The sequence below is a fragment of the Pocillopora damicornis genome, chromosome 1, assembly GCF_964200805.1.
Source record: "Pocillopora damicornis chromosome 1, jaPocDami1.2, whole genome shotgun sequence".
NCBI lineage: Eukaryota > Metazoa > Cnidaria > Anthozoa > Scleractinia > Pocilloporidae > Pocillopora > Pocillopora damicornis.
Genome location: NC_142670.1, coordinates 27533329 through 27545657, shown reverse-complemented (window position 1 = coordinate 27545657; position 12329 = coordinate 27533329). Strand labels below are relative to the sequence as shown.

The following is a 12329-nucleotide window of genomic DNA, read 5'->3' as shown; positions in this document are numbered from 1 at the left end:
AAGGAAGGGCACTTGGAACTCTTGGCAATGACTATTATAGCTTAGGCGATTTTCATAAGGCTATCAGATACCACCAGCGTCATCTACAAGTTGCAAAAGAAGTGGGAGACAAAGCTGAAAAAGGAATGGCACTTGGAAATCTTGGCAATGTCTATCATAGATTAGGAGACTTTCATAAGGCTATCGAGTACCTTATGCATAATCTACAAATTGTAAGAGAAGTAGGAAATAGAGCTGGAGAGGGACAGAGTCTTGGAAATCTTGGTAATGTCTATAATAGCTTAGGTGATTTTCACAAGGCAATCGAGAACCATGAGCGTCATCTACAAATTGCAAAAGAAGTGGGAGACAAAGCTGGAGAAGGATGGGCTTATGGAAATCTTAGCAATGCTTATCAGATGTTAGGCGATTTTCATAAGGCTATCAGTTACCAGGAGCGTCATCTACAAATTGCAAGAGAGGTCGGAAACGAAGCTGAAGAAGGAGTGGCTCATGGAAATCTTGGCAACGCCTATAGTGGTTTAGGCGACTTTCACAATAACCATAAGTGTAATCTACAAATTGCAATAGAAGTGGGGGATAAAGCTGGAGAAGGACGGGCTTATGGAAATCTGGGTACTCCCTATGGAAACTTAAACGATTTTCATAAGGCTATCACGTACCATGAGCGTCATCTACAAAAAGCAAAAGAAGTGGGGGATAAAGCTGGAGAGAGACGGGCTTATGGAAGTCTTGGCAATGCCTTTCATAGCTTAGGCAACTTTCGCAAGGCAATTGAGTACCGTGAGCGTCATCTACAAATTGCAAAAGAAGTGGGGGACAAGGCTGGAGAAGGAGAGTCATACGGTAATCTTATCTTATACTCTTAATCAATGTATATCAGAGCTTTCGCGATTTTCGTGACTCCAACCTAAAATTGTCCTGGCAAAATCAAAGGATAAAAGTTTGTTTGAGTGTTGCATCTACATTATAAATTTCAAAGCTGAAAAATTCTCTTACCGCTCGACCTTGTTTGCCAAAGGATTCTACCTCCAATTTCTAGGATTTTTCAAAGCCGTTTTAAAATTTTAGAATCCCAGAGTTTTGCAAAAAAATAGAATTTTTGCCTCTCTAGTAAACTGATTTCACTTCAACTACACGCTGTTCGTAGCTTTTGCGATAATTAATCGACAAGTTTATCACGGTTTTGCTTATTTAATTAATTTTGTCCAGATTTTACTTTGGACAAATTTGTCGGCGATGTGTGTCACGATTTGTCGGCCTTGGCCAAAATTTGTCAAAATTTAGTGATGACGAAAAAATTGTTTTAAATAAACAACTTTTTCGTTAGTGTGGAAAGACCCCATGTTGAGCAATTTTGGTTGAACAGATATTGGGAATTAATTGGTAGTAAATGTCCGTTATATTGTATACTGAAACCAAACACCTCAAAAAAATAATTTCCCCAGCCAATGAGGAGGATGAGGTACCTTATTACACCGGCAGGAAAGATTTGGCAGATATAGAAGATGCAACAGTAGACGCTGAAGACAATGAAAAGACTTTGATCAAAAGGTATGGGTTTTTCTGCAATGACTCAGTTTTTTGCCTTTCCCATGTTTTTTTTCTTCATGTAAAGAGCAGGGTTGGAGTTGCTAGGAGGTATTAACTAATGGCAACTTTTGACAGAGTACTCTGACTAAAGAACAACCCTCCGGACCTCTTTACAAATGACAGTTACTTTCTTTTATTTCATTTTCTTTTTAATCTTTAGTTAATAAAGTTCATGCCTAATAACTGTAATGCTATTAAAAATTTATTACACTCATGCTCAAATCACTGGTTATCCTTGCAATCTGATTGGTTCTTATTGGCACGATTTATTGATAAAATGCACCATTTTTTGCTCTAAAGTGCATCGATTTCCCAGCTAATGAGAAAGCTCCTCGAAAATACAGCAACAAATCTGATTTCACCGATTGTTTTAGGAAATCAATCAAATTGCAGAAAAAAAGAAAGACAACTTTTACAACATTTTACACACCAGCTCAGTACTGGATCAATAACATGCATGTATTTGTACCGGCTTTAAAAAAATCCTTATTCATTTATCAACTGAATTTTGAAAATTTAAAATAAATGTAATGAAGTGGTAATTGACCTTTTGCCATGCACTTTTGGTCTGAAATCATGCTAGTGATTTCAAGTCTAATGCTGCTGCACAATCCGTTGATTCAGATGTCACACGTATGATTCCAGAACAAAGTTTACTCCACCCAGTTCAATCACCATGTTCTACAGGTATTCAACATTTTTTTCAGTGCTTCCATCAATAAAGGGGTACTTAATTATTATCAAAAATGATAGTGAATCATTTTAATAAATTTTTTTATTTATGATTATAATTTGAGGCTATTGGTGTCAAAGAAAAGCAAATTAATGGAATAATGTCTCAGTACAGCTGGCTTAACAATCTCAGAGCCATTTTTGTTTTGTTTTGTGCAACTTCGGTTTTTGAGGAACAACCTTTTAGATGTTCATATATTTATTAAGTAAACCAAATCAGGAATCTTAATTTATTAGTGGGAGTAGCTGATTCAAAATAGTTTTTCTTTGTCTATCGTATGCTTTTATTACTGACTGAAAAAAAATTAAAGAAAAATAACATTTATTAGATTTAATTTTGAAATTCAGTGTCAATATCTGAATGATTTTTTCAAACTGCCAGTTTGCCACTTGCATTTTAAGTGCCTTTGTCGTTGCTTACTCCACTTAGGAAAAATATCCTAAAATGCTGGATAATTAATTTCCTTTGTATTTCGGAGGGAAAATCGGAGGTAAGGAAGACACATGGCACCTGAGGGAAGCTGGTGCCTCTATCAAACTTTGCAGTAGAGCTGTACAACAACCTGTGCCATTTACATGTAGATGCTTATTGTGGAACCCCAGGACCCTCTCCCCCTCCACTGCCAGTGATGAGATATTGGTTAGCAGTGTTATTGAAATATCTCATGATGGCCCACCAGATCTAGATTACAGGAAAAATTTTGAGGGAATAAGTTTTACTGTATCTTTGCTGCACAGTGCCCCATATTTGGAGGGGTATGAGGTTGTTATCAAGCAACTGACTGACCAAGAGAACAATGAATGGAAGGAATTAAAGACAGAGAATACTTGGCACGGATCAGGTAACGTTATATTTTTATTAAATACAGGTGTTAATGACTTAATGAATGATCATGATATTCCTAGGCTCCCTTTTTCACTGTCTTCAATGTCAGCATTTGAGAAATGTGCAGCTCCCCCTCTCCTAACCCAAAATTAAACCTAACTTGGAACCCGAACTTATCAGTTGACTTAAGGGAGAAGGAGTAGGTGTGCACTGACTTAGATGTGGACATCTATCCCCGCAATGCATGACCTACTACACTCATAATGTCAAAGTAGACTTCTTGCTTCTTCATAGGCATTGAAAATCCAACTTTAGAACCTTTTTTTTTCGTTTACCCTTTATGTGTATCCAAGCAGTATGTGTAATTATTGCTTAAATGTTACATGAAGTCTCCAATGCATTTTAATCACTATAATACAAATTTTCCTCAATAACCATGTTGTTGAAAACTTTATTCTTTGAAGCATAAATATCATAATGACATCTGTTGGGGGTAACTTTATTGTTTGAATACTTCAAAACACATCTGAAGGATGCATTTCCAATCATTTATTTTTATATGCAGAAACTTCAACAGTTCCCAAGTGGCTTTTCCCATTTGCACAAGCTGTTTGTACAAAAGCAGCAGTTTCTTCATTTGCTGCAGTCTGGCGCCCTAAGTCTTTCACCTTTTCAAGAGGTACTGCAGGAGGCCCGGAATTGACCTGTATTGTGCCTGACCTTCCTGATGTCAGTGTCCAAATTCCTCAGAGTTGTGTTCCTGTTTATCAAGATTTCTGCGTGACAATCAAGGTGCATGGAACTATAAAATTATATACATGCATGAGTCCTGCAACTTTTTCATTTTCCAGTTTTCATAGGATTGGCGTGAGGGGATTGTCAAAAGCAAAGAGATAAAACAAAGGTGTTGCAATAGTGTAACCTGTACCCTCAGTTACTTGCCATACACTCCATGAACTTGGTGGCAATATTCATGGAAAGAGAGATGTTACTTAACAACTTTAAGCTAAAATAGAGGACAGTTGGGCTTGTGCTTGCACGTGTGTGAAGATACATGTGGTAAAGTTCTGATCAGTAGTTTTGGTAACTTCGAATTATTTGTGGTACTACTGTCCCCATGTGTACTCATGGATCCTGGGCATTCCTTTTTAAAACTAGGTTTTGGAAAACTCATTCTAAGCAACAAACAGACTTTTGCTTCGATATAAATGTCAAATTGAAGTCATTCCTGTCCGGTAAATTGGTTTGTATTGGTTTGCAATTAATGCAATTAGTGGATGAAGTTATGCATGATATCATGATGAATTAGCAAAACCAAGGTCTGCGTTATCTACGTAAGCCGAGGACAACACAGACATAAGGTTTGGTGAGTTATGACATCATGCAAAAAACCAAATTTAAGTTTTATTATACATTTTTTAAACAAATTACGAAAGAAAACATCTCTTTAAATTTGCAAAAGTTTAAGAATACTTCACAGACAGTCAGGGCTTGGAAACTAGGCAGAGGTTGAACTCGACATGATAACTGCAATATCTGCGGTTGATATTGGGTTACTATGTTAACTTCACTCTTTACTGTATATTGATTGAGTGCTCTTGACCAATCAGACTTTTTATATTAAGTCCAGTGTATACATTTTTTCATAATAATGCTTATATTACTACATAAAACTTTGAAAGGACATTTACATTGTGTACTATAATTTTTAGATAATTTCAAAATTTCATCCCGAAATTCACTTTTCACAATGTAGAGCAAATTATCTTTATGCTGGGAGTGGTTTAACATGCCCAACAACTTGTTTTGCTTTTAAATCCAGGTACAAGAATTCCCAAGTAGTGAGCTAAAAGGAGAGGGAGGACTTGTCGGTCCACTTCTTTACATTTCAGGCTCTCAAAATGTTACTCTCATCGCGCCTGTAACAATAAGGATTCCTTTCACCTTACGTAAAGGAAAACAAGAGTTGGCAGAGTTACGTCCCGGTGAACTGAGGATATTACAATGTGAGTCACTAATTGAAGCACATGACTGGAAAGACATTACAGATCAATTAGATGAACCGCCACGTCTTGTAGATGGGAAAGTGCAATTCAAAGTTAGGCATTTCTCTGGGTAAGTATTTCTCGTCGACTTTATTTGAAAAGTAATACGCATGACGTAGAGGAAATTCAAACGTAATTTAGTGTACAGTCATACATACATGGATTTCTTTTAGTTAACTATAGATTCAATAATTGAAATGACCACTCGAGTACGTATATACTCAAGGTTACTCTGCAATGGCTGATAATCGTTTCCATTGGATTGCTTGAGCTGTGTTTGATTTTTCCTTTTCTTTTTAATTTTCGATAGATTTCGTCCAATCAAGTTGATGAGATCACTTTTACGATCTACTTCGGGCTTCACTGAGTTTGTAGGAAAACTTTGCAATAGGTCTAGGCCTCAGCATGCCCGATTTTTTACGTGCTTGTGTGAGACCGGTGTTCGTGGACATTTTAAACTCAAACTTTTTTGCTATCCTCAAAGACTGTATTATGATGTAATACGGAAAATATCGGAATGTGTCGTACGCTACAAAGACGAAGGCTGCTCTTCTAAACCAGTCTGTGGAGAGGAGAAAATTTTGGTGTCTCTTTCCGAGGCTATCATACCCCAGGGCACAGACCAGAAAAATGCCCTGCAGTTTGTGAGGTATAATATAATACAATTTATTTCTGGCCCATCAAGTACATATGATTTAATTAAATACTTCTAGGTTACGTCATGCTAGTCTGATATAGAAATGATTTATTCCTTCCATTGTAAAACTGAACATTGTTCAACTGTCAGTTAACCATTTTTCGCCATGGCTTTTCTTGGTTTCTTATCAATCGATAGGGCCATGGAGATATACATGTTGGTTTTGTTCGGCTTTATTGTCTTCAAATGCTCGTTTTTAAATATTCAGTAGGGCTCTCGTTAAATGTGCTGTCATTTTCGGTTGTAAGAAAAGATTTCAAAACGTGTGCTTTTCTAGACGAAGACTCAGCCGGTGTACGTTAGGTTTGCCTCATTTAAATTCATTTCATTTTTAACAGATTCCACGAAAACGAAGTTTATTACACAGGTGGTGAAGTTTGCTTAGGAAATGAGAGTGTTCCAGGAGTGAAGTTTTGCGACCAAAATCAGCAACTTTTGTGCAACATTATCATGGTATTAGCGTCTCAAGTAGGTGACATCTTACGGTTTGTGGATTTGCTAATTAAATGCACTTTTAGCCCAGAGCTAATAAAGTACTGATGCCAACCTTACTACAGTACATGACAATTAATTAAAAGGATCAGCAATGCTTTAACCACAGGTAGCCCAAGCTCCAGTTGAGAGATGATCATCTTGCGAAATAAGAGTCATGGCTAAAATTTTAGTTTGTATTGGAATAATTACCACCGCTCTTAGGAAGTAAAAATACAGTCAAATTCTCAATAAAAATATCTCACCTTACTTCGAAAGTGCATTGCCTATGGTCAGACCGCTTACTTAGATGAAAAGAAGCCATTTTAGCAAGTTCTCCATTTTTAGGTTTCTTTCTCCTAGGAGTAGTAAAGCTAGTTTCCGAGTAAGATAACGAGGTCATTTAAGGCGGCACGAAACTCATTAAGGACGAATCACTAGAAGCAAAACACTGAGGAACGTCGAATAGGTAAAGAAATGTCCTACCCACAGAAAACAGTACATGAACATGCAGGACCTTGCAAATTTTTTATTTTGATTTTGTGATTACTTTACTTTTCAGTTGCTTTAAAGTCCCTTTCTATGCCTATGCCTTTTTTCTTAATTAATTTTCCTTTTTCTGATTAATTAGTAATTTTCTTTATTTCCTCATTTCTATTCATCACATACGCACCCGTAATAATGCAAATTTTCCCTGCTCCATTTAGGCTTCTACTCCTGTCACCTCTGACTTTGAAGAAGGAAGTGGTAAGTTGTTGTTTTTGTCGTAGGTTTCGTTGTTGTTCGAATAAATACAATTTACTGGACCATTCATCTTGTTCTAAAATATGTTGTTCGAATAAATACAATTACTTAAGACCAGTCATCTTGTTCTAAAATATGTAAATTCAGAAATGTAGGCTTTATGGGTTATGAAAATGTAGCTTTTAGTGACAAAGCACGTGTCCTCAACGGAAAGTCATAATAACCTGCCTTACTTCATGTGTTAATAAACCGGGCCGTGCCCCCCTCACGCTCAACAGTGATGGCTTATTGTCTCTGTTATGTATCAGTAAACTCAATGTAGACCACGGTGCGTGCGTCCCTCCTTGCAGGGAATTTGATGCTGAAAACGAATAAAACACAAAACGGCTTAGGAAAGACACAAAGAAGTGTAATTCTCCAGAAAATTATTCCGTTGGCTGTATCGTTAAAATGATGGAGTAACTCTGACAGTGATGAATCCTTTGCACCTGCTATTGCTTTTCAAATGAAATCTTGAATTGAATATTTTTCAATATAACTGCCCCCTTCTTCAAATTTGTCAATGCTCATTGTTACTTATAAGAGAAATCGACAAAACTTACCACTTTAATTTGTGAACGCCGGGTCTTACCCGAATGATCACAGTCCAGGATCACCACATCAACGTTTCCGAACTATCAGCGCCATAAAACTTGCATTAGTTCTCAAGCCAGCCATCTCATTAACCCCATTATTCTGCAGGTATCTCCTCCCAAAGTGTGAAACATTCAATTGTAAAGCATCCAAATTCAGAATCATCGTCATACAGCCCTGTTGCAGCTTCTAGGAAGAAGATACACCAATCTACAGGTAGTACCGAGATTGAAAATGTCGCGATGGACTTTCCTTTTTAATTGTATTTTTTCAAGTTTGCATGTTGTTGTCACGCGTTTATGTATGGCAAAACTTGTTTATGCAGAAAGACTGGCATTATATTTCTTAGACATCCTCTTTACCACTTATATAAGAGAATAAAAAATAATGAATTAAAAGTGGGCTCTATCATTAATCCAACACCCGTGTATCTTGAACAACATTAACCTATTCCAGCATTAACGGCTGGAGACTATAGCTAAGAGACGTTAATGACCTCCATTTTCAAGATGCTTGTCAGGCCATACGCGAAATAAGAGGTCAGAAATAGATAATGAGTCTGGAAAACTTCCTAAGCGTTTTTATCTTTTTTTATGTATGGGTTGGGAAAATGGTTCCCCTGCCGCTGCAAATGTATCCTCGCTCAAGCTTGACAATGTTTAGGGCAGACGATTCGGTATTGAATGATACCAAAAGGTGAGAAGTCGCCTTTCGCCACAACTGTTCGCTATTCGCCAAAGCCTTGAAGCATCCCTTTTCTAATTTTTTATTCTCTTTCCGTTGTTATCCTTAGGTATCTATTTGGTTAAAGATGGTGAACCATCAAATGAGGAGTTGGAATGTCTGTCCAGGGAACTTGCAGGAAAATGGAAGACATTAGGAAGACGCCTGGGATTCAACGAACCTGCAATAGATGACTTTGATCAAGCCAATAAGGAGCTGGCAGAGAAGGCTTATAAAATGTTAATGGCTTGGAAACAAAAAGGAGGCTGCGAAGCTACTTACAAAGTTTTGTACAATACCTTGTGTCACAAATTGGTGGAATGTAAACGTCTAGCAGAGCAGTATTGTTGCGATGAGATTGTAGGAAATGACTCTCCTTAGTCATATACGATAGAGACTGAGTCGTTTCTGTATTACGTCAAATATCTTTGTGAGTACTCTTAAGAGCGTCTGTGTCGAGCATTCGCGCTTAGTAAGTCGTTCGTCTTCCTTGCGATTCAAGATAGGGGAAAGATTATCTCTAAAAAAAAACATATTTACCCGTATTTTTGCACTCGAGAAACGCTAGCTATAGAATACTAAGGTCGGAATTCACTCAGACGTCCAGAACGACAGAGCTGAATAACGTCTGCGCATGCGCTACGCTTTGGCGCGGATTTTGAGTCGTTTGCACGTTGGATGTGCTATGCTATGGATTGTAGGCGTTTTTTAACAGAATAACTTCCAGAATAACTCCCAAAAACTTTGTACACCCCTTAGATATTTTTAGAATTTAATTTTCTTCTTTAAAACACTGGAAATAGGAAAATGCCTTCAACGACAACAAAATGCCTTGGTTTTAAATGCCAGCCCTATTTTTCGCCGCAAATTTCGCTGAATTTTAACCTCGAGCGCTTGAGCCCGTGTTATGGACCGTATAACTGTGATGTCACATTTCGTTATTTAGGTCTGTCGTCCAGCACATGTGAAGCACATTACTACCCTCAAGCATCTTACTTCATACTTCACAGCTTGAAATTAGAATGTATTTGCTCCTTATTATTCTCTGTGCATTTCCTAAGGAACAGACATAGAGAATTAGTTTAACAGTTAAGAGCTTCTTAAGTTAGTGATCAGTTACTATATTCTCGTGTTCTTAATTTTTGATTTAGGTTGACACTGTAAGGAAAAATTAGATGCTAGACACTATTTGAGACGAATTAATCGTTTGTGGTTAGCTTGAATTAACAGCGTAATTTTGTACAGAGTGAGATTCCCCTTGTCTCAGTGTGGTGGATAAGTATAAAACGTGTAACGGCCTTAGATTATAAAACTTGTAGATGCTGAGCTACCTTTTTGTTCTTAAAAAGTGTGAAAGTTCAGAAAAAATCAAATACAAAATGTCTCTTTCTCAGGCTTAACTCCCATGATTCTTTGTGGTTTATAGAGGTTTCGCCCCACTGAAAGTTCAACAACAAGTTCACCCCCGCTTCGACGAGTGTTCCCTGTCAGATATAATATAGATTTATATAGCCAACCCTGAAAGCGGAGTTCCAATCAGTTTATTTTCCAGCCCTTCAACTTCTAAAAATTCCTATGCACTGGCTCTCGAAGAGTTAACGAGATGTGGAACGGAAGGAAGATATTCTCACAACCTGCAAAGTGATCAACATATCAACATGCGTGCTAGTCAGCGGTATTTTCAAGCAGCTGAAGACTTTCGTTGACGTTCCTTATTGTTTGAACGGATTGTCAAGAATATAGAATGTTTTCTTCCCTAGATGTCTGTATCGGTTGAAATGATATTTTATTACCCGTGTTTGTTAATTTTGGTTTAGACAGAATGAAACGACGTTAAACGACTTCAAGTTAAGATCTAGATATCACCGGTCCATTAAAGGGTTTACACGCGGGATCAGTAGTCAGTGAAACAGTGTGCCAGAATCGTACTTAGCATCTCTTATACCTTCTCCTGATGTGCCATTTATGACTGTTTACTTCAAAGGTTTTTCTCTAAACTGTCAAAGACCTCTGATAAGCGTAGAAAATTAAAAAGAAAAGTCACATTTCAACTCGAGTCGATGTTTAAATTCTCTTCTTTCAACTTCTCTAGCTCTGGCTGGAAAGACCGATGCTGTAATTGCATATCAATGTACATGTCTTTAAACCAACTATCCTCTATCCTGGCAACTCTTGCGACTGAAATTCTAAATTTGTCTGCCATCTGGTTCTTACGCTGCGAAAGTGAGATTTCAATGAAGACAGGCTAGAGCTAGAATATCTTTGTGCATAACAGAAACTAATCCAAAGATCAATCAAGTTTTATATTTAGTTTTAAAGTTGAGTCGATGTTGTTATTTACCCATGAAAGAGATTCTGATATGGTAGCCTCTATGAAATTCTGTCCTGGAAACTGGAGTTGTGGCAACATCACGGTTACCATGAAAAAAACAATACATTTTATTGATCTGAAAAAGTATTCATTTGACCATCAACTAAGACTTTCACTGGTTCACTTTGACAAAATTTTAACATAAGAGGTTTTAAAAGGCTTGAGTATTTGTTAAAATTGGCCAACTTGATGCAACAACTCAGGATATACATTGAATGCACACTTTTTTTAACATTTTTTCATTAATGCAGTTACCTGCTTGCAAAACATTATGATATATTTCAACCCAACCATTTTCTTATGAACACCATTATCAAATAATTATGCAGGTACCCAGGCTAAATAGAAAAATGTGTAGTATATACAAAATGTTTTAAATGCCACATTTAAAATAAGCGAACGGCATTGAGAAGGGTGTATAAGGGAACAGCGTCGCTTATTTCTGTCATTCATTTGCTTCTCACACCTGTTGCGGACTAGTTCATGAGGTTGGGCTGTCAGAACGAGCAAGCCATTAGATTTAAGGGAAACGTTAATTAGGAAAGTGATTATTTTGGAGCCTGGAAAATATCATTGTGTAAAGCCATACAGGTACTAGCAAACTCATTCTTATAAACTAGTACGAGGAAGGATACAATATTTTACTTCATAGATTTGATTCACAGGTTGTGCACAAAAATTAAATTGGGCTATTAGAACTAAAATCCCTAAGGAATGATAAAACGTAGCCGGGTTAACACTGAAGTCGCCTCTAGCGTTCAATTCGTTGTTTTCAAATGTCGGTTTTTTTTTGCGAATACAACGTGTATGGTATAAAGACAATGGCTCCGAGAAGCCGAATTAAGTACAAAGATAATAGATTGAAAATGATTGAGATCGTTGCAAAGATGCTTGCAGCAAGGATGTGTTATTTCCAGAAATAGAAGAAAAGGTCGGAGTTTGCCCCAGATGGCCAATACTGAGACAGGCTTAAACATGGCTGGAAATCGAGGTCAGTCAGCGGCTGATGTCGCGGACGCAGCACGAGCTGCGTTTCACCTTACTGCGTCTGCGCATCCCACTAAAATCAAACATCAAAAGATGTCGGAAATTACCTTTTACAAAGCCATTGCCATAGGTGTGATTTCTATCATTTTTCTGTATCTTGATAAAATCATGCCACAATTTCAGCAAAGGGTAGGGTACGTCCACAGCTAAGATGATATTCCTTGTTACTTTCAATCCCCAACTTCCATTTTAAAAATGAATCAAATGGAGGTGTATCAGACATTTTGCAGCGCTGATAACTTCTTTATTATTTTCTTTCCGAGATATTGCTTGAGAAGCTGTTAAATCTTGTCCAAGTAAGAAGCTTACTATTTTGTTTTTCAAGTCAAATTATTTTCGCGCCAATGCTGCAATCTATGTCAATCTTTGAGCCTTCAGTAGCTGCCCTGTAGCGGTATTGTCCATAACAGGCTAGGTTACTCTGTTTTTACAAAATGGTGATCGAAG

At 37.3% G+C, this 12329-nt stretch overlaps 2 protein-coding genes across 2 annotated transcripts in view; both read left to right on the top strand.

Moving 5' to 3' along the window:
* The window catches only part of LOC149053057 (uncharacterized), a 252015-nt gene that overhangs the window by 181715 nt on the left and 57971 nt on the right, over nt 1-12329 (top strand). The window contains exons 6-7 of the mRNA XM_089213041.1: nt 161-419; nt 651-838. Coding sequence (XP_089069167.1) covers nt 161-419; nt 651-838 — 447 coding nt within the window. The remainder of the gene's footprint in view (nt 1-160; nt 420-650; nt 839-12329) is intronic.
* On the top strand, nt 1394-9790 carry LOC149053060 (uncharacterized). The gene is made up of 9 exons (XM_089201478.1): nt 1394-1554; nt 3064-3167; nt 3798-3943; nt 4974-5266; nt 5681-5845; nt 6232-6361; nt 7072-7111; nt 7850-7957; nt 8535-9790. Exons 1-9 carry the CDS (start codon nt 1394-1396, stop codon nt 8843-8845), a joined length of 1458 nt encoding a protein of 485 aa, XP_089057604.1. The 3' UTR covers nt 8846-9790.